This window comes from Rhinoraja longicauda, chromosome 26, assembly GCF_053455715.1.
Source record: "Rhinoraja longicauda isolate Sanriku21f chromosome 26, sRhiLon1.1, whole genome shotgun sequence".
In the NCBI taxonomy this organism is placed as follows: Eukaryota; Metazoa; Chordata; class Chondrichthyes; order Rajiformes; family Arhynchobatidae; genus Rhinoraja; species Rhinoraja longicauda.
In genome coordinates, this window is record NC_135978.1 from 12043606 (window position 1) to 12066880 (window position 23275).

General features: G+C 42.5%; 2 protein-coding genes across 6 annotated transcripts in view; one reads left to right on the top strand and one right to left on the bottom strand.

Moving 5' to 3' along the window:
• Nucleotides 1-290: 290 nt before the first annotated feature.
• On the bottom strand, nt 291-22520 carry mettl27 (methyltransferase like 27). Of its 5 annotated transcripts, XM_078422223.1 has the most exons (7): nt 22348-22520; nt 14269-14389; nt 8149-8307; nt 5559-5694; nt 4647-4739; nt 3574-3680; nt 291-585 (listed from the first exon to the last, which is right to left on the bottom strand). In XM_078422223.1, the coding sequence occupies exons 2-7, from the start codon at nt 14386-14388 to the stop codon at nt 538-540; spliced, it is 663 nt and encodes a 220-aa protein (XP_078278349.1). In that variant the 5' UTR covers nt 14389; nt 22348-22520; the 3' UTR covers nt 291-537. The 5 variants fall into 5 exon arrangements, with proteins under 5 accessions (XP_078278349.1, XP_078278351.1, XP_078278347.1 ...); XM_078422221.1 differs by lacking the exons at nt 291-585; nt 22348-22520 and adding an exon at nt 22146-22252 and having other exon boundaries at nt 599-3680; XM_078422220.1 differs by lacking the exon at nt 291-585 and having other exon boundaries at nt 600-3680; nt 22348-22518.
• Nucleotides 19574-23275, top strand: part of LOC144606565 (uncharacterized) — a 199412-nt gene continuing 195710 nt past the window's right edge. The window contains exons 1-2 of the mRNA XM_078422824.1: nt 19574-19929; nt 22071-22244. Coding sequence (XP_078278950.1) covers nt 19574-19929; nt 22071-22244 — 530 coding nt within the window. The remainder of the gene's footprint in view (nt 19930-22070; nt 22245-23275) is intronic.

Sequence of the window (23275 nt, forward strand, 5' to 3'; positions counted from 1 at the left end):
GAGGGGTGAGGATGAAAGAAGAACCCAATCAATCATAGGGCTCGTCTCTTCAAACGTCATACCTTTTGGTTCCAGATGACTTTGCATTGTGTTGTATCATTATTCCTTAACAATGGCTGGATGTATTTCAAACAGTAGGATGTCACATCCCTGTGGATTTGTAAATTTTAGTGTACACATGCAACTAGGTAAAATATGTGTGCGTATATAATAATAATTATATATATATATATATACACACACTCAAATTGAACCCTTTTTTTGTTTATTATATTATTTACAGAGTACCAGGTTCACACATTCTATTGTAATACAGCAAGTAAGAATGTTATTGTTCTGTTTTGAACATATAACAATAAAACATTCTTGACTTGATTCTTGAATCTACATTTTGCAATCTGGCTAGTTTGCTGTGCTACTTAGGGATTTCATACTTTTATGCAGGCAGTGTCCCAACCTGGGAGTGATCAACATTGATTCTGGACTCCACAAAGTCGCATATCATCAAGTGATGAAATTAACTGCCGGTTTTCATCTTTACTGGCTAAACAGCACTCCTCTGTACTGAACATCATTTAGAAAAAGCTGCGAGTAGAAAGGAAACAACATGTATTTTTAGTGGAGGGACTTCACTACCCATTACTAAGAATGGCTCAATAGCATCATTGAATAGCAATTCATCATTAACAAGGTATCTCAGTCCTGAACGATGCAGCTGCTTGAATGAAATCTTCTAACTTGATATTGTCCACTCCAATTTATCTGTTACAGATGCATTTGTCCAAAACAATACTAGTCGAGGTGACTAGTGCAAGGTGACAGGTAGATATTGATGATGAGTTCAAATGATTTTTTCCTTTAAAATCATTCTTTTATTACCTACATTTCCAGTATTGCTCTTATATCCTCCTAACTTGGCCAGTGTAGGCACTACTAAACCAGAAGGTTACATACACTGAACAACCACACCTTAATTATATTCTGTGCTTTTTTGGCCTTTTTGACCTAAAGTTCTTCTTCTGTGATCTTTAACATGGAAGAGAACTAATTCATACCCTGGGGTATGATAATTTTTGACCTAATTTTTTATAGGATTCATTGATACTGATGAAGAAAGATTTTCAGTGCCAAATTCTCTGACATAAGCTCCCTCTAATAAACATGGGAAAGAATTTATGAATGGTGATGTTGGAGTCTGGGTTTCTTGCTGCCTTTCAGTCTGACAGTAGACTGTTGCTTGACTAGTTTGTGGTGAAACTCTCTTGACACAGGCAACACATAAACCGAGGAGGGTCTTACAAGGCTGGCAGGGTTGAACCTGTTTTTGTTGGGCTTGGTAATTAATTCAGTTGTATGGGACAGATTCCCATTGGCTAATGTATGAAAGCTTACTTATTTTAAATTACTTTGCATCAGTTTAATGTTTTAATTATTTATAATTATTCACTTAAATGTTTATAGTTTTTAAATGCTAACAAAGAAATGTCAATGGGATTAATTCAGCAATCTCTCGTTCATTATTTTAATGGTGATATAAATACAGCTGAATGTCCAGCTAAGAGCATAGTTAAATGTCTATCACATTGTTTATATATTTATACTATGAGTCCCAATGACCGGGGCAAGGTCAAAATTTAGATTTAGTATCTGTAAAGGTATGAGAGAATCAGAGGCCATTTTTACAATATTCCAATTGCTGCCTGATTACTTAGTACTGGGTTTATTTACTAGATTTATTGAATCATATGAATATAATTTTCCCAGTTTTCAAAGTGGGATTTTAACTTGAGTCTTCAGATCTTTATCCCAACCTTCAGATTATGAGTTTATTAACATAATCAATATTCTGATGGAATTGAGTTTAGTTTATTTTCACGTATATCAAGATTCAGTGAAAAGCTTTTGTTGCATGCTAACCAGTCAGCGGAAAGACAATACAGGATTATAATCAAGCCATCCACAGTGTACAGATACATGATAAAGGGAATAACGTGAATAACGTTTAATGCAAGATAAAGTCCAGTGAAGTCCGATCAAAGATAGTCCAAGGGTCTCCAATGAGGTAGATAAAAGCTCAGGACTGCTCTCTAGTTGTTGGAAGGATGGTTCATTTGCCTGATAGAATATCTAATAAAATATACCTGCATATAGTTAACTACAGGGCAGAACTGCATTTTTAAGGTCATTAGAGTACTCGGTGCCTGAAACTCAAATTAAATCTGAGAAATGTCAAATTTGGCATTTGGCAAAAATGTCAAATTCTAGTTTATATTTAAAAGTGTTTCATTAATCCAGGAAGGATAATAATGACCAAGGCATGAATTCCTTGGACTTGTGACTGTTTTTTATAAGGGCACCCATTGAACTCCTTTTCTTAGGTAATCCGTCAGAATTGATAATGGCTTCCTTCCACTGCAGTTCTTCGCCATTGTGGAAACCGCAATTTCTTTCACAGATGGCAACCATCTAGAATGCTCCTGCACTTTTCTGGTCATGAGCCTCGTATTCCCAGGAGTCCGTGGGGATGTTGCATTTTTTTCAGCAGCCTTTGAGTAAATCCTTAAGTTATCTTCTGTCGATCTGGAAATGTCTTCTTCTTCCAAAGTTGTATATAGACTGTTATAGGGGAGTCTGATGTCAAGACTGTAAATATATGCCTACCCGACCAAGTGTAATTAGAGGCACAAGGAATCGCTGATGCTGGTTTATATATAAAAAAACAACGTGTTTGAGTATCTCAGCGGGTCAATCTAGATAGGCGATGTTTCAGGTCGGAAAGGTCCCAACACGAAAGGTTGCTTATCCACACCCAGCACAGATGCTGCTTGACTTGTGAGTTACTCCTGCACTTTGTTTTTTTAAGTGTAATTAGAGCCTTATTACTGGGGATGCTGGCCTGGGATGCGACAATGCCATAGGTCTGTTATCCTTCCATTGAATTTGGAAGCTTTTGAAAGCCAGCGTAGGTGGTTTTCTCCTGGTGTCTTAAGGTGCCTGCTGTAGGTAGTTCAGGTCATAGAGGCGCATGGGAGGATAGGGATCATTGTTGGAACTTAACCAAGGACACAGTAATGAGCCAACCGCAGTGATGGGTCTGGACTAAGGTATAGGATAAAGAGAACAGATTTTCTTTTTTATTGGTATTATTATTTCCTGAAGCATTTCATTTCAGTTCAAAACATTGGCAATTAATATTCTAGTGTAAATAATCAGCCTAATAATGCAAACACATTTGAACATTTATTGAAAGAAACTTCTCTTTCAACAACCCCATTTTCTATGCATGTGAATCAAGCCCTTGTGAACTTGTATTCACTGTGAATATATATAAAAGTCAATCATTCCAGCCCCAGGACATATTTCAGTAACAAATTAATTAGAAGCAGATGAGTACAAAATATCTATTTTCAAAGTTCTCAGTTTTCATTCATATCATGATACTTAATTTTTATTTTAATCTTGATCCCATGATTTTTGGTAGATATAGATTGTCCCAGGGATGTAGATAGAATCTCCTATAGATTCGTGTACAGAGGTTGCCTTTTCCCAAACTTCTATTTCTTGTACTGTTACCTTTACCCACAATCGTTTTTGCTCCATTTCTTCTATCAAAGCTTGCAGATGTGTCTTGTAAAGCTGATTTGACACATTGCTCCGGGTGGTCATACACACAAAGCCTCCTAGGGAAGAATAAACATGGTTAAGCTTTCAAAATTATCTTAGTGCCAGAGCCATGCAGCACAGAAACAGGCCATTCAACCTAACTTGTCTAAACATTTCCACACAATTTACATCGGGAATTTAGAGGACCACAAACTTTTTCTGCCACTCGGTAGATCGTGACTGAACAGTACGAAACCCAAAACGACACCCGTTCCGTCTCTCCATAGATGCTCCAGCCCTCTGAGTTACTCCAGCATTTTGTGTCGACATTTGATTTAAACCAGCATCTGCAGTTCTTTCCTCCCCGTATGCTTTTCATTAGGTGTTAATCACAAAATATAATTCTCAACAGAGAAATGAATGGGAGTGTTGATATAGCGTCCGCTCGGTCACTCGTAGTTTCAATAGGTTTGGTTTTACCGATCTATTGAATGTGCTTCGTAGAATATCCAGTGGAGTATTTGGATTTTCAGAAGGCATTGATGTTTCACACAGGAGGTGGGTGAATTGAGATTGTATTGAAATTCATGGCGATATATTAATGGAAGTTGAGAGTTAATTGTTAATTAAATGCTGAGTTACTCTAGCATTTTGTGTCTATAAGCACGCAGTATCTTTCAGCTCAACATTATGTCTGATAACCGGGCTAATTCCGATGTAGCACTTGAGAACCATGCCACCTATTGGCAACATTTGCTAGTTGGCATACTTCATAAATGTAGTATATGCTGAATGCTAAAACTTAAAATACTCAGAATAGTCAGACCAAGATCACCTTTAGTGACTGTATCAAGATTTTATAGCAATTTTCTTGAAAGTATTTGATTTTCAGCATTTTAACGCACAAATGCAGTGATATATTAAGTGCCAAGCAAATAAAGGACATGGTTTACTTGGTCAATTCTAATTCTCAGCACTTTGTTTATAATTATCTTTGGCTGGGCAGTCTGAACTTAGCAAAAAAAAAATTTGATTTCTCCCACCTGGCTTAGTAACGCGATGGAGTTCACGAATCGTGGTGTATGGCACCTGCCCTACACTTAGCGCCCCGACAATCAAAACAGCGTCATAGATATCTGAAATAGAACATTAAAAAAAATGCCTGATGACCAACTGTGAAATTTGGCTTTGTGCAATCAAAAGGATTCTAATCTCTTTGCGAGGGTGAAAATAGCACAGGACAGGCCCTTCACCCACAATCTGTGTCGAACATGATGCCAAGTTAAACTAATCTCCTCTGCTTGCAGCTGATCCATATCTCTACATGCACTGCAAATCCATGTAGAGTGCTCAGACTTCCTCTCTCATTCCAAAGACACAAGGGGTTGATAGGTTTCTTGACCATAGTAAAGTGCTCCGAGTGTGTAGGTGAGTGGTAGAATTTGAGAGAGCTGATGGGAATGTAGGAAAAATAGCAAGTTACAGGAAAAAAACAAAGGCGATAATGGGATAGCTCTATATGTAAGAATGGAATTGATGAGCTGAATTGGCCTCCTATGTTGTGAGAAAATATAATTATAATGACACAAGGTCCTGACACTATATAATTCTATTTGGTTTTATAAAGTATCCTCATCGGTATTTGAAATGTAGGAAAATAACTGCCGATGCTGGTACAAATCGAACGTATCATAAAATGCTGGAGTAACTCAGCAGGTCAGGCAGCATCTAGGAGGGAGGGAATGGGTGACGTTTCAGGTCGAGACCCTTTTTCAGTCTGAAGAAGGGTCTCGACCTGAAACGTCACCCATTCCCTCTCTCCTAGATGCTGCCTGACCTGCTGAGTTACTCCAGCATTTTGTGATACCTTCGGTATTTGGAATGATTATTTTTCCAGTACATGAAATAATGAAACAATATCAGGAGGTTATGAATTTACATTTTTATTAATTTACCTGAAGACAGTGGAAGTGATCCAGCACCCAGGATACATTTCTGGAGACTTTGGTATAGTGATTTAGACTGTGCCAATTGCAACATTTCTTCACTGCCATCCAGTCCATGGAAGTTGCAAAATCCAAGTTTCTGTAACTACACAAAAAGAGCAATTGCACGTCGCAGCTGGAAGTAACCATGCAAACAACTGGGTATACTTGTAATACCACATTAAGTTAGTAAAAACACATTTCCAAACTAACAGATTTCTGTGAGACAAATCTCGTACCATAGTTCAGTTATTCAGTTTATGCAGAGTTGGCTGGCCATATATTTCAACATAACATGCATATCTTTGCTGTTCTGCTTAAAGAAAAACGTTGTATTTAGAAAGCACATTTTATGACCCCAGGACATCCAAATGCATTTTACTGCCTGTTAGGTATTTGAAAGGGAGCTAAAGATAAACTCTGGGCTGTTTGGATTAAATTATGTTTATATAACTAGGTAACCACAGAAAAACTAGCAGCTAATAGACAATAGGTGCAGGAGTAGGCCATTCGGCCCTTCGAGCGAGCACCACCATTCAATGTGATCATGGCTGATCATTCACAATCAGTATCCCCATTCCTGCCTTCTCCCCATACCCTCTGACTCCGCTATCTTTAAAAGCTCTATCTAGCTCTCTCTTGAAAGCATCCAGAGAATTGGCCTCCACTGCCTTCTGAGGCAGAGAATTCCACAGATTTACAACTCTCTGACTGAAAAGGTTTTTCCTCATCTCCGTTCTAAATGGCCTACCCCTTATTCTTAAACTGTGGCCCCAGGTTCTGGACTCCTCCAACATTAGGAACATGTTTCCTGCCTATAACGTGTCCAATCCCTTATAATCTTATATGTTTCAATAAGATCCCTTCTAAGAAGGAGGTAGTTTAACAGACTTGTTACCTGGCAGATAGTCTAAACAATTGTGGGTAGTTGTGCATCACAAAACCAATTGTTGAGATTCATAACAGTTAATGAGAATCAAAGACTCCTGTCTAATGCTGAAAAACATCGAACGATTCAGACAGTGTGGAATTTGTCAGTTTGGTTAAGAATATAGTTGGTACTCGAGGATGGGTCTACTGACCCATCTCTGTGTTAACAATCAACTAGAATTAATCTTTATGAGTGATGGAATATAATTATTTATCTATCAAACATAGGCCTATAAAACCCAATCTGACATAAACTGGGTGAGGCGTGAAACATTCAAAACCTTGGGTAGATGCAGTGTTATCGTTTGTCTGACTGGAGTGTCTGGAACTAGGGGGTCACAGTCACAATACAAGGGATCAGCCTTTCAGGACAGAGATGAGAAAGAATTTCATCACCCAGACGGCGATAAATTTTGAAATTATCTACTCAAGAAGAGCTGAGTATATTCAACAAGGGGAGCGATAGAATTTTAGAAATTGATGGGAGTTAAGGAAATGGGAAAGATCAGCCATAAATTTATTGAATGGCGGAGCCAGCATGGGAAGCCAAATTACTTATTTCTGTTTTACATTTTTTAAAGTTTTTCATTGGCTGATTGTGTAGATGCTTTTACATGTGGCATTACCTTAAAAAATACATACCTGCACGCAGTTCACAACTAGGTTTTGCATGACTAAGTGTTAGTTAATGAATAGCCAGTAATATTTCAAGTTAGTCTTAAATGAAGTAAATGGGAGGAATCTCACTACAATTCAATCTAAAATGGAAGAATGATTGAATGGATTAAAAAGTACGATATGTATGAAGTTAAATATTTTGTTAAGAGGTATTAACAAAAGAATAATGTTATGTGCTAAGAAATTTGTTTGATAATCAATGAGGTTGGGTATCCTTGTTTACCAAATCTAGAAAATTAACATACATGTACAACAGATAATTTGGAAGCATTTGATTACGTAGCCCTTCATTGTAAAAATGTTGCTGTAAAGGCAAAAGAAGGTCTTGCCATGATAGACACAAAAAGCTGGAGTAACTTAACGGGACAGGCAGCATCTCTGGAGAGAAGGAATGGTTGATGTATTGGGTCGAGACCCTTCTTCAGACCAGTTAGGAATAAGGGAAACGAGAGATGTAGACGATGATGTAGAGAGATAAAGAACAATGCATGAAAGAATTGCAAAAAAGTAACGATCTTAAAGGAAACAGGCCATTGTTAGCTGTTTGTTGTGCGAAAACGAGAAGCTGGTACGACTTTGGTGGGGAGGGATAGAGAGGGAAAGTCATGGTTACTTGAAGTTAGAGAAATCAACCAAGGAGATACAAGTGAGGGCCTCATCTATGAGATGGATGAGGCCCTCAGTCGTGTTTCCTCAGTACCCCGCAGTTCCGCTCTTGCTTCCCCGCCCCTTAATCACAACAGAGACAGTGTCCCCTAGTCCTTACCTTTCACCCCATCAACCGTCACATACAACACATATCCTCCGAAAATTTTCGCCACCTCCAACGGGATCCTATCACTAGTCATATCTTCCCATCTCCACCCCTTTCTGCCTTCCACAGAGACCGTTCCCTCCGCTACTCCCTGGTTAACTCATCCCTTCCCACCCAAACCACCCCCTCCCCAGGTACCTTCCCCAGCAACTGCAGAAGACGCAATACCTGTGCAGCTACTAGTCCTGTCCCACAAGCGACATCCAGAACCAGCGCCCGATCACGGTCTTCAAGCATTACATCTGCTAAACACGTTGAAGCGAGGAGAGGAGCTTGATAATCCAGAAGTTTCACATCCTGTGAAAGAAACAATAGAAATAGCTGTTAGTAATTTCAACAGCAGGGTAAATTCAGGTGATAAGGATAAATGTACTTATTTTCATCCTTCCCCATTATATTTAATAAATAACATTTACAGCTAGTAGCTCATTTCTGAAAGGAATTCTCAGTCATTTTCATCAATAGATCATTTCTATTAATTAACCTAATTAAGTAAGTATACCTTCACGAATCTTAAATACGTCCTTCCTAAATTGGGTTTGCATTCTTTATGCATCTTACAGTGTCTAAAAGTCTATTTCAAAGCCATGCAACCCTAGTTTATCTGGGCAACAAGTTTACTCATTCACTCTCTGTAAATTGTTCCATAGAGATTTACAGACAGTGTTAAGGATTATTTAGGAACTAAAGAATTTGTCGTAGGCATTAATGCAGCAGGAACCAGTCTTCAGAATGCCTGTTCCAATGTACTTTGCAAGAGGTAATTCAGTTTGAAATTTAAAAGTACAGTTTTCTAAACAAACAGTTCAGCTTTCAGAGCACTACAGACTGCTAAGCGATTTGGTTTGCAAACTCACATGACCATGAGATGTTCTGATATGCAACGGGAGTATGTTAATTGGCCTACATCAAACATCCTCCCCTTGAGTTATTAAGCACCATTGTGATATAGATCAAGCAGGCTTCCAGACCAGCCATATTATCACTTGGCACATCAACATATGGTCATATGCATATAGTACATACAAAGTGTTGGAGTTTATTCACAAAATGCTGGAAAAAAACTCAGCAGGTCAGGCAGCATCTCAGGAGAGAAGGAATGGGTGACATTTCGGGTCGAGACCCTTCTTCAGACTGTTGGAGTTGCTCAGCAGGTCACACAACATCGGGGGGGGGGGGGGGGGGGGGGAGCAGAACAAAGCCTGGCAGGTGAGGAGGGTTTTTTTGACAGGCAGATGGTTGGACAAAGGCAAGAGCTAAAAAGACCAAAGGCGTGAGACTAAATGAATAACTGACTTCTTCGGCAGAGTACCTTCTCTCCACTTCTTCCACAAAATGTCCCAAGCTCCACCGACAGCATTTAGCACAGTGTGCTCTTTATTATTCACAAGCAACCTCTGACTCAAATGATACCTCCTTTGTGCCAACAGCCATGTCTCCTGCACTGGCTGCTACTGGCTTCCTATCATTCATCATCTTTTTTTTTAGAGATACAGCGCAGAAACAGGCCCTTCGGCCCACCGAGTCCGCGCCGCCCAGTGATCCCCGCACATTAACACTATCCTACACACACTAGGGACAATTTTTTTTAACATTTACCCAGTCAATTAATCTACATACCTGGATTGGAGAAAGGCTAATTTTGAGGAGATGAGAAAGGATTTAAAAGGAGTGAAATGGAAATTGTTGTTTTATGAAAAGGATATAATAGAGAAATGGAGGATATTTAAAGGTGAAATTTTGAGAGTACAGTCTTTATGTCCCTGTTCGGTGGAAAGGAAAGAATAATAATTTGAAAGAGCCGTGGTTTTCCAGGGAAATTGGACACTTGGTTCGGAAAAAGAGGGAGATATACAATAAATATAAGCGGCAGGGAGTAAATGAGGTTTTTGAGGAATATAAAGAATGTAAAAGGAATCTTAAAAAGGAAATTAGAAAAGCAAAAAAAAGATATGAGGCTGCTTTGGCAAGTAATGTAAAAGTAAACCCCAAGGGGTTCTACAGATATGTCAATAGCAAAAGGATAGTGAGGGATAAAATTGGTCCATTAGAGAGTCAGAGTGGACAGCTATGTGCTGAGCCGGAAGAAATGGGGGAGATATTAAACAATTTCTTTTCTTCGGTATTTACCGAGGAGAAGGATATTGAATTATGTGAGGTAAGCGAAACAAGTAGAGTAGTGATGGAAATTAGGAGGATTAAAGAAGAGGAGGTACGGACACTTTTGAAGAATATAAAAGTGGATAAGTCTCCAGGTCCTGATAGGATATTCCCTAGGACATTGAGGGAAGTTAGTGCAGAAATAGCAGGGGCTATGAAGGAAATATTTCAAACGTCATTAGAAACAGGGATGGTGCCGGAAGATTGGCGCATTGCGCATGTTGTGCCTTTGTTTAAAAAAGGTTCTAAAAGTAAACCTAGCAATTATAGACCTATTAGTTTGACGTCTGTGGTGGGAAAATTAATGGAAAAGATACTTAGGGACAATATATATAATTATTTGGATAATCAAGGCCTGATTAGAAACAGTCAACATGGATTTGTGCCTGGAAGGTCATGTTTGACTAATCTTCTTGAATTTTTTGAAGAGGTTACCAGGGAAATTGATAAGGGCAAGGCTGTGGATGTTGTCTATATGGACTTCAGTAAGGCATTTGACAAGGTTCCACATGGAAGGTTGATTAAGAAGGTTAAATCGTTGGGTATTAATAGTGAGGTTGCAAGATGGATTCAACAATGGCTGAATGGGAGATACCAGAGGGTAATGGTTGACAATTGTATGTCAGGTTGGAGGCCAGTGTCTAGTGGAGTGCCCCAAGGATCTGTGTTGGGTCCACTGTTGTTTGTCATTTACATTAATGATCTGGATGATGGTGTGGCAAATTGGATTAGTAAATATGCAGATGATACTAAGATAGGTGGAGTAGTTGATAGTGAGGTAGATTTTCAAAGTCTACAGAGAGACTTGGGCCTTTTGGAAGGGTGGGCTGAAAGATGGCAGATGGAGTTTAATGCTGATAAGTGTGAGGTGCTGCATTTTGGTAGGACAAATCAAAATAGGACGTACAGGGTAAATGGTAGGGAATTGAGGAATGCAGTGGAACAGAGGGATCTGGGAATAACTGTGCATTGTTCCCTGAAGGTGGAATCTCATGTGGATAGGGTGGTGAAGAAGGCGTTTGGTATGCTTGCCTTTATAAATCAGAGCATCGAGTATAGAAGTTGGGATGTAATGTTGAAATTGTACAGGGCATTGGTGAGGCCGAATCTGGAGTATGGTGTGCAGTTCTGGTCGCCAAATTATAGGAAGGATGTCGACAAAATGGAGAGGGTACAGAGGAGATTTACTAGAATGTTGCCTGGGTTTCAGCACTTAGGCTACAGAGAGAGGTTGAATAGGTTGGGTCTTTATTCTTTGGAGCGTAGAAGGTTGAGGGGGGACTTGATAGAGGTTTTTAAAATTTTGAGAGGGACGGACAGAGTTGACGTGGGTAGGCTTTTCCCTTTGAGAGTGGGGAAGATTCCAACAAGGGGACATAGCTTCAGAATTGAGGGACAAAGGTTTAGGGGTAACATGAGGGGGAACTTCTTTACTCAGAGGGTTGTGGCTGTATGGAATGGGCTTCCGGTGGAAGTGGTGGAGGCTGGCTCGATTTTATTATTTAAGAGTAAATTGGATAGGTATATGGATAGGAGGGGATTGGAGGGTTATGGTCTGAGTGCAGGTAGATGAGACTAGGTCAGGGAGAATGGTCGGCGTGGACTGGTAGGGCCGGACAGGCCTGTTTCCATGCTGTAGTTGTTATATGTTATATGTTATATGTTACGTCTTTGGAGTGTGGGAGGAAACCGAAGATCTCGGAGAAAACCCACGCAGGTCACGGGGAGAACGTACAAACTCCGTACAGATGGCGCCCATAGTCAGGATCGAACCCGAGTCTCCGGCGCTGCATTCGCTGTAAGGCAGCAACTCTACCGCTGCTCCACCGTGCCGCCCTGTGGCTTTCTGATGTCAGGCTGCCAGCTAACTTTCTTCTCAGAGTTTGTTCTGTGCCATTCCAAGCCTTTTGGACTAGTTCTTTGCCTTTCAGTTCAGTTCTTAATTTGGTGTTTCCCGAATTAGAATTATGTAGATTTGTGGGTGGAAGTGAAGAGGAAGCTTGTAGGGGATATGGACGAAAATTGAATTGCAAGGGTTCCTCGCCAAGGGCAGAAAGATAGAAATGCTGCATACTAGGATATTCAAGGAGCTATTTGTGAGGAAAATGGGACATTGACATCGGGAAAATGTAGATATATTGCCACAGGGGCTCTGGAAAGCTTTGGGGGGGATTTAATTCAATGGGCCAGGAGTCATAGAGTCATACACAGTAGAAACGGGCACTTCGACCCAACTTACCCACGCCAACCAACATGCCCATCTGCACTTTTCCCACCTGCTGCATTTGGCCCATATCCCTCTAAACCTATCCTTCCACGTACCTGTCTATAAGCTTCTTAAACGTTGTAATAGTGCCTGCCTCAAATACCTTCTCTCTGGCAGCTTGTTCCATACCCCCACCACCCTTTTGTGTAAAAATGTTACCCTAAAGGTTCTTACTCAATCTTTTCCCCCTCACCTTAAAACGATGTCCTCTGTTTCTCGATTCCCCTGCTCTGGTCAAAAGATTGTGCGTTTACCCAATCTATTCCTGTCTTGATTTTGTACACTTCTAGAAGATCGCCCTTCATCCTCCTGCGCTGCAAGGAATAAAGTCCTAGTCTGCTGAACCTCTCTATACTCAGGCTCTGAAGTCCTGGCAACATCCTCGTAAATCTTCTCTGCACCCTTTCCAGGTTGACAACATCATTCCTATAACATGGTCACCAAAATGGAACACAATACTCTAACCAACATCTTATATAACTGCAGTATGATCTCCCAAGTTCTATATTCAATATTCTGACCAATGAAGGCCAAGAGGAAAAGAGAAAAACAAGAAGGCACAGGTCAGGGATGCAATTAAAGGTGACGTGTAATTATGATGAGGTAAAGATGGGGCACAATGTCAAGGAGATGAATGATTCGAACCAGATAAAAGACAAGAAAATGACAAATGTTGCTTCGATGTACTGAAATAAAATCTGGTGTATCCTCTGCAGTTCCTCTCATTTCACATCTTGCATCAGGACAAAAAAAAACATAGAACCTAGCAATGTGAATAGAGACAAGAGCATAATAAAATTAAGAGAATAATTAAGAGAGAAACAAATAAAAAAACAGATATTGCACAAATTATGTAATTTAAAAAATCGATAGTGTTCCACAAAAAAGAAAACGGTGGCACGGTGTTGCAGTGGTAGAGTTGCTGCCTTACAGCTCCAGACACCCGGGTGCTGTCTGTTTGAGTTTGCATGTTATCCCCATGAACATGTGGGTTTTCTCCGGGATCTCCGGATTCCTCCCACACTCCAGAGATAGGTTTGTAGGTTAATTGGCTTTGGTGTAAATTGTCCCTTGTGTAGGATAGTGTTAGTATACATGGTGAACGCTGGTCAGCGTGGACAAGGTGAGATGAAGGGCTTGTTTCTACTCTGTATCTCTAAAGTAAACTAAAGTAAAACTGCAAATGCTAGAAATCTGAAATAATAGCAGAAAATACTGGTAAAACTTAGCAGTTCAGGCAATATTCATTGAGAGTCAAAGAGAGCGAGATGTTAGTTTTCAGGAGGAGAGACAGTGGGAGAAGGATTGTCTCAAACTGGTTTAATGGGGCTTTTACCAGTGCATTAAGCTTCTTGGTCCATATAATGTGTGGTTAATGATAAGATTGTAGGCCCTACCCATCAGGCCTGACTACGTAGGGCAAGAAAAACTGAACACAATGTGATACAAAAACAAAAAAATGGAAAATGTTGTTAAAGCTTAATAGGTCAATAGCATCTGTGGGAAGAAAACCAGCTAATGATCCAGATGAGGGATCCTTCATCTGACCGAAAAATAAACAAGCTAGTCGCAGTAGCAGCTCAGGCTGAGGAGGACGATGGGTAGAACTAAGGGAATTTCTCTGAAAGGGTTACGTTATGTAGCAAGTAGGGCCCAAAAATGTTGACCATTTCTTCTTCTACAAATGCTGCCTGACCTGCTGAGTTTTTCATCATTTTCTATTTTTAGAATGATATTTTCATCTTAAAAACACTGATTTGCATATGTTATGCATCATTATTGTAAACAAATAATGACACCTTGAATGCTATAAAAAATCTTTACAATATTACCTGCTCATAGATTTTGGACCAGTTATCATAAAATGATATTTTGTCTTCAACAGTACAGTTTTCATGAGCAGACTGAATAGTTGCTTGCACATCTGTAATCGTTCTTGGATTGGCTGCCATTCTGGAGATAAAACAGAACCACGTGGAAACAATGATTTTATTTCATATTCCATAAATCAAGTTTATTTTGTTATACTTAAATCAGATTATATACATACTGTAAATGTTAACTGAACAGAAATACCAGTCATTTTGAACATAAATATGTGTAGGAATCCAGCTTATGAGATTCAGATCTTTGTAGATTTTATACTTTCAATAATTCACAGAATAAACATTTATTCTCATTAAAACATTTTGTTGAGCAAGTAATTTTCTTGCACCTGCACATGTCCAGAAAGTTAATACTTCTAAAAAAGAGAGGAAATAATCTAATTTTTTATATCTGTGGTATATAATTTTAATTTGTAGATGATAAAAAACCAAGAAAAAAAACCTAATTGTTTCCATTTTGTTTGCAATGTGTTCTGACATACTGCAGCCAAAATCTGTCAATAGCAGAAGTGAGCAAAATGAAGATACGGCCAAGGTTGTCCAAAACTATAAAACTAAGAAATGATTCAATACCAAAGAAATTTGGATGAAACAATATAGTAAACAACAAATACTGTGCAGCATTGTCAAATTTCAAATGAGTTAGTTTGGGCTTGCAAGTAGAATAACGACAACATATTATGTATTTCAAAGGAGGAATAACAAAATTGCGGGCAGGCTTGTGCTTATAGTATTGGGGCATAGAAACAAAGGATACAGGGAGATAGGGGATCTGAATGTGTGGCTGAGGAGTTGGTGCAGGGGGCAGGAATTTATAATGGGAAACAAAGAAATGGCAGAACAGTTAAACGAGTACTTTGGTTCTGTCTTCACTAAGGAAGACACAACCGATCTCCCAGAAATATTAGGGGACTGAGGATCTAGTGGGAGGGAGGAACTGAAGGGAATCCACATCAGTCAGGAAATGGTGTTAGGTAAACTGTTGGGACTGAAGGCAGATAAATCCCCAGGGCATGATGGTCTGCATCCCAGAGTACTCAAGGAGGTGGCCCTTGAAATCGTGGATGCATTGGTGATCATTTTCCAATCTTCTCTCGACTCTGGATCAGTTCCTGTGGACTGGAGGGTAGCCAATGTAACCACACCTTTTAAGAAAGGAACGAGACAGAAAACAGGGAACTAGAGACCAGTTAGCCTTATATCGATAGTGGAGAAGATGCTTGAGTCGAGCATGAGTTAAAGATGTTCTAGCAGCGCATTTGGAAAGCAGTGACAGGATCGGTCAATGTCAGCTTGGATTTATGAAGGGGAAATCATGCTTGACTAATCTTCTGGCATTTTTTGAGGATGTAACAAGTAGAATGGATAAGGGGGAGCCAGTGGATGTGGTGTGTCTGGACTTTCAAAAAGCCTGTGACAAGGTCCCACACAAGGGATTAGTGTGTAAAATTAGAGCACATGATATTGGGGGTAGGGTATTAACATGTACAGAGAACTGGTTGGCAGACAGAAAGCAAAGAGTAGCAATTAACGGCTCCTTTTCAGAATTGCAGGCAGTCACTAGTGCAGTGATGCAAAGCTCGGTGCTGGAACCCGAGTTATTTACAATATATATTAACGATTTAAATGAGGGAATTAAATGTGACATCTCCAAGTTTGCAGATGACACAAAGCTGCGTGGCAGTGTGAGCTGCGATGAGGATGCTATGAGGCTGCAGGGTGACTTGGATAGGATGGGTGAGCGGGCATATGCATGGCAGATGCAGTATAATGTGGAAAAATGTGAGGTTATCCACTTTGGTGGCAAGAACAGGAAGGCAGATTATTATCTGAGTGGTGTCAGATTAGGAAAAGGGGAGGTGCAACGAGACCTGGGTGTTCATTTACATCAGTCACTGAAAGTAAGTATGCAGGTTCAGCAGGCAGTGACGAAAGCTAATGGCATGTTGGCATTCATTACGAGAGGATTTGAGTTTAGGAGCAAGGAGGTACTGCAGTTGTACAGGGCCCTGATGAGACCGCACCTGGAGTATTGTGTGCAATTTTGGTCTCCTAATTTGAGGAAGGACATTATTGCTATTGAGGGAGTGCAGCGTCGGTTCACCAGGTTATTTCCCGGGATGGCGGAACTGACATATGATGAAAGAATGGGTCGACTGGGCTTGTATTCACTGGAATTTAGAAGGATGAGAGGGAATCTTATAGAAACATATAAAATTCTTAGATTGGACAGGCAAGATGCAGGAAAAATGTTCTCGATGTTTGGGGAGTCCAGAACCAGGGGTCACAGTTTAGACCGTTTAGGACTGAGATGAGGAAGTCTTCTTCACCCAGAGAGTTGTGAATCTGTGGAATTCTCTGCCACAGAAGGCAGTGCAGGCCAATTCACTGGATGTTTTCAAGAGAGTTAGATTTAACTCTTAGGGCTAAAGGAATCAAGGTATATGGGGAAAAAGGAGGAACGGGGTACTGATTTTAGATGATCAGCCATGATCATCTCGTAGGACCGAATGGCCTACTCCTGCACCTAATTTTCCATGTTTCTATGTATTGTATGCTTCTATGTATTCTATCATATGTAAGATGGAAGTGTACAATTAAGAGCAGGTCCTTTAACAGTGGTGATGTACATAGTGATACTGGGTCCAAGTCCACAGCTCCCTGAAAGTAGCACACACGTAGATAGATTGGTAAAGGTGTATTGCATACTTGCCTTCATCAGTAAGGGCATTGAGTATAAGAGTCAGAAAATCATTAGGCCACATTTGGAATAACTGCGTGCAGTTCGGATCTTCCTTTTGCAGGATGTGCTGGCTTTGGAGAGGATGTTGAAAGAGTTTACCAGAATGCTGGTAGGTTATTACAAAGTGTTAGCTATAAGGAAAGTTTGACCAAATTTGGATTGTTTTCTCTTTTGCATTGAAGGCTGAAGGGAGAACTGATAAAAATACATAAAATATTGAGAATCATAGATAGCACAGTCAGAATCTTTACCCTAGGGTGGAAACTTCAAGCACTGGAAGGCAAAGCTTTAAGGTTAGAGGAGCAAAGTTTAAAGGAGATGTGCGGGGGTTATTTATACACAAAGTGGTAGGGTCAGGCACAGGATTAGGCAGAGGAGTTAGTTTAACTTCAGAACTAACATCATGAGCCAAAGGGCTTGTTCCTGTGCTGTACTGTGTAGGATGGAACTGCAGATGCTGGTTCAAACCGAAGATAGACACAAAGAGCTGGAGTAATTCAGCGGGTCAGACAGCATCTCTGGAGAAAAGGAATAGGTGACATTTCGGATCAAGACCCTTCTTCAGACTGAGTCAGGGGAAAGGGAAACGAGAAATATAGACAGTGATATAGAGAGATATTTCACCGCCCAAGAAGAGGTGTTCCATATCAGGACATCCGAGATGTCCTCATTCCTTAGGGAACGATGGCTCCCCTCTTCCACCATAGATGAGGCCCTCACACGTGTCTCCTCGGTTTTGCATACAACTTGGTAAAATCATACAGCAGACCTCACCTAGACAGTACACAAGAATCACCATGTTTCTGGCACAAACAAATCCAATTTGTGATATGTAAAGGACGTTCCTTTAGGAAGGAGATGAGGAGGAATTTCTTTAGTCAGAGGTGGTGAATCTGTGGAATTCTTTGCCACCGAAGGCTGTGGAGGCCGCCAATGGATATTTGTAAGGCAGAGGCAGATAGATTCTTGATTTGTATGGGTGTCAGGGGTTATGAGGATAAGGCAGGTAAATGGAGTTAGGAGGGAGAGATAGATCAGCCATGATTGAATGGCAGAGTAGACTTGATGGGCCGAATGGCCTAATTCTGCTCATATCACTTATGACATAAAAATGTGCTGGAGCAGAATAGATGTACTTTTGTTCTATTTTACTCAGTCTTTCCTTAGAGGAATGCATCACAACTTGGTTTGGCAACAGCTCTGCCGATGACTACAAGAAATTGCAGAGTTCTAGATATAGTTCCAGACAATCATACAAACTAGCCTCCCAACCATTGTTTTCATCTACAGTTTACCCTGCACCGGGAAACCTACCAACATAATCAAGATGGCGGCGCGGGCACATCGCGACGCCCTGTGTCTCGCCAGAATCTGCGATTTTATAGTAATTTGCTTATTTGTCTCATGTCTGTTCACACGGAATAGTCTTGCACACTTATCATACAACCGACAGGAGCTTTTAAACATCGGTTCCTGCAACTATGACAACATTTTAGGCGAACTCCATTTCGCTCCTGAACTGGCCAGGTCAGCAGAGCGTACCAAGCCAGCTCGGCCGACCGGAAGCGCCCATAGACGGCGCAGCGAACGTAAACACCGCCGTGGATGCCGAGGTGGCTTAAAGGCTAGGCTGGAGCTAACTCCACACAGGCCATCAATTCCTAGCCTTTTCCTTGCCAACGTACGATCATTGGCGAACAAAATGGACGAACTCCGGCTGCGGATTACCTCCCACAATTGGATTAAGGACTGCAACATCATGATTTTCACGGAAACATGGCTTAACAACGACGTTCCTGATAGCGCTATTGAGCTAACGGGGCGTCATATACTCCGAGCGGACAGAACAACTGACTCCGGTAAGACCAGAGATGGGGGTCTGTGCATCTATGTAAACAAAACTTGGTGCACGGACACTACCATCATCGAGAGTCACTGCTCAGTTAACCTAGAGTTTCTCATGGTCAAATGCAGACCGTTTTATCTGCCCAGAGAGTTTACATCTACTGTTGTGACTGCAGCCTATATTCCTCCGGATGCTAATACTGAGGTTGCAATGAAAGACCTGCATACTGCCATAAGACTTTAATCACTCCAACTTGAAGACTGTTCTCCCCAAATTCCATCAACATGTCTCCTGCGCCACTAGAGTAGATAAGATACTGGACAAAGTTTATACAAACATGGCTGAGGCCTACAAAGCTGTCCCCCTCCCCCACCTTGGTCTGTCTGATCACCTCTCATTGTTCCTGCTCCCCAAGTACTCCCCACTCATCAGACGTGTGAAACCCACAGTGAGGACAGTTAAAGATTGGTCAGACGAAGCGGACTTCTCACCAGCAGCGTTTTGGAAACGCTGACTGGAGTGTGTTTGCAGCTCAGGCCACCCTTGACTCCCACACGGACATTGACTCTTATACCTCCTCCGTTCTGGATTTTATCAATTCCACCATTAACAGTGTCACCACCCTCAAACGGATTACCATATTCCCGAATCAGAAGCCATGGATGAATAGTGAGGTCAGACTACTGTTGAAAGCACGTGACACCGCTTTCAGGTCAGGTGAGGCTCGGGCCTACAGTTCTTCCAGGGCTAACCTGAAGAGGGGCATCAAGAAGGCCAAGCACAGCTACAAGCTAAAGATCGAGGAGCACTTCAAGAACTCCGACTCCCGACGCGTGTGGCAAGGCATCCAGGCCATCACGGATTACAAACCCACCAACTCGATCCCCACACCCAGCGACGCCTCCTTCCTTGAGGAGCTTAATCACTTTTATGGCCGCTTTGACAGGGACAATCAAGAGGTGGCCATCAAGGCTGTGCTCCCTGCTGATCATCAGCACCTCACACTCACCCCCACCGTGTACGGCATTGAGCAGGATTAATGCACGGAAGGCTGCTGGCCCTGATGGTATCCCCGGGCGCGTCCTCAGGGTCTGTGCTGCGCAGCTGACAGATGTTTGGACTGACATCTTCAACTTGTCACTTGCCCAAGCAGCTGTCCCTACGAGTCTTAAAACCACCTCCATTGTGCCGGTGACAAAACACTCTACTGCAGCGAGCCTCAACGACTTCCGCCCAGTTGCACTTACTTCCATCATCACTAAGTGCTTCGAGAGGCTGGTCTTGGCACACCTCAAAGGCTGCCTACCTCCCACACTGGACCCCTACCAGTTCGCCTACCGCCAGAACAGGAGTACGGAGGATGCCATCTCCACGGCACTTCACTCCACCCTCTCCCACCTTGACAACTGAGACACCTATGTGAGAATGCTGTTTATCGATTTCAGCTCAGCATTCAACACCATCATCCCTTCCAAACTGATTGCCAAACTCAACGACCTGAGCATCAACCCCTCCCTCTGCAATTGGATATTGGACTTTCTAACCAACAGACCCCAGTCTGTTAGATTAGACGACACCTCCTCAACCAGCACCCTGAACACCGGCATTCCACAGGGCTGTGTGCTGAGCCCTCTCCTCTACTCCCTTTTCACCTACAACTGCACACCTGTATATGGTTCTAACACCATTATTAAGTTTGCAGATGATACAACGGTGATTGGCCTCATCAGCGACAACGATGAGTCGGCCTATAGGGAGGAGGTCCAGCTACTTGCAACGTGGTGCGCTGACAACAACCTGGTCCTTAACACCAAGAAGCTCATTGTGGACTACAGAAGGACTAGGGGTGGTACGCACACCCCCATCCATATTAACGGGACGGAGGTGGAGCATGTTTCCAGTTTCAGGTTCTTGGGTGTCAACATTTCTGATGACCTCTCTTGGACCCACAATACCTCAACACTGATCAAGAAGGCTCACCAGCATCTCTTCTTCCTGAGGAGACTAAAGAAGGTCCATCTGTCTCCTCAGATTCTGGTGAACTTCTACCGCTGCACTATCGAGAGCATCCTTACTAACTGTATCACAGTATGGTATGGCAGCTGCTCTGTCTCCGACCAGAAAGCACAGCAGAGGGTGGTGAAAACTGCCCAATGCATCACTGGTTCCTCACTCCCCTCCATTGAGTCTATCCAGAGTAGGCGATGTCTGCGAAGGGCGCGCTGCATCGTCAAGGACAGCTCTCACCCCAACCAGATTGTTTACCCTCCTTCCATCTGGGAGGCGCTACAGGTCTCTCCGTTCCCGGACCTGCAGGTTCAGGAACAGCTTCTTTCCTGCGGTCGTTACCTTACTTAACTCTGCGCTTCGGTGATTGCTGCCATCCCCCACCCACCCCCCCTCCCTCGGGCACTCCTCCCATCAGTGACTGATCTCGCTCACCAGAATTTCCACTACCGCTACTGTGCATATATGTATATATTATATGTTTTACTATTCCATCACATGCACTCTGGTTAAGATGCTAACTGCATTTCGTTGTCTCTGTACTTGTACACTGCACAATGACAATAAAGTTTGTATTGTATTGTAAGATGCATTTAAACCCGTCATTCCCTCTTCTGTCGAACAGAAGATACAAACACCCTCGTCCTAACCCCCCTCTCCACACTCGTCTTAACCCTCTCCCCCATGTCCTACCCCTCCCTTTCCCCCTCTCCCTAGCCCCGTTCGTCCTCATCTCCCCATCTCCTCCCTCGTCCTTACACCCCGTCTCCCCACTCGTCCTAATCCCCCCTCTCCCTAACCCCCTCATGTCCTAATACCCCCTCTCCTCATTCGTCCTAAACCCCCCTCTCTCCCTACCCCGTCTTTCCCACCTCATCCTAACATCCCCTCCTCGCCATCCTCCTCCCTTCGTCCTAACCCCCCCTTCCCTCGCACCTCGCCCTAACATTGCCCTCCCCCCTTCGTCCTAACCCCCCTAGCCCTCACCCCCTTCGTCCCACCCCCACCCCCCCACCTCTTCGTCCTAACCCTCCCACTACCTCATCCTAACCCCCCCGTCCGGGTGCTCCCCCCACGTCCTAACCCCCAGCCACCCCTCCCCCTCCCCCTCCCCAGCGATCGTTGCTCTCGCGCTGCATTTCGAATCTGGAGGGACAACCGTCGCCCGCCGGCAGGCGTCCTTCGACGGAGTGTGAACTGTGGACGGCCAGGCCCAAATGAGCTCACAGTTGTCCATTTGCACCGTGTCGCCTCCGAAATGCCACGAGAGGAAAGACTGCCGACTGCGGGGACAGTTCTGTGCGAGGGGGCAGCTGAACCTTCCAGGTGAGCGGTGTAATGTGGAGGAAGGAAGGCGTTTCTTCCTTTAACCAGTTTAACCCTCCAGATCCTTCGGTGTTCAGCGACCGCAGTTGTTGTAAGGAATTACCTGTTTACCCAGCGAGTGAACGGGACAGAAAAATCCTGTGCAGCTTTCTTATTGTAGGAAGTGACGTGTCCTTTGGGTTTATAAGGCCATGTGACATATTAATCCTTCAAAAAAAAGACCCCGGCTGCCGGGCACAGATGCTTAAAATATCACGCACAAGATGGAACAATAGTTGGGGAAGGCATAGAGTCGGCTTCACTCTTAATCACGGTTTTCACACTGGATATCACCACAAGGGGTTACATGAGTGGCAAACGTTTTCTTTACAGATAGGGGCGGACACTACTGAGTATGACACTATTGCACTTTTTTTTGCATGTTTTTAAAATTCTGAATAAAGTTTATTTTTAAAATACAAAAAGGATGTCACATTGTTTCTTACAAGATGTACCTGACATCCAATGGGAAGCTGGATAATTCTGTTTATTCAAGCACGACGTTTTGTCTAAAATCAAGGATTGCTCGTGCTTTGACTCGGGAGATGTCTTGGACTCAGAGAGATGTTCGTTCTTATAAGCAGTCTCTGCCTTTCAGTCAACATTTATTGTCTAGTTAAACAGCATGTTCGGGGGACACCTGGCATGGGAGCTATGATCTCCAGCTCATCATGTTATGTATTGTAAAGTACATGAGCAGCTCAAGATGCAGGAGGATATCAGCTAAGTTTTCAGACAGATTCTTCCACACAAAAACAAGCTTTTCACTGTTGCTCCGTACGTGTGACAATAATACTAAAATACACTAAACTAAATTAAGTTCCGGGTCCGCCATGACGTGGAGCTCTTCTTCCGTCGTCTCCGCCTCCGAGCCTTTTTCCATGGGAAGGAGTCCTCACCCCCCACTGATGACCCCTTCTCCCGTCTCCAGCGGACCCCCTCCTCTTGGACCCCCCCCCCCCCCCCCCGGTTGGCCAACTACCCTCACTAGA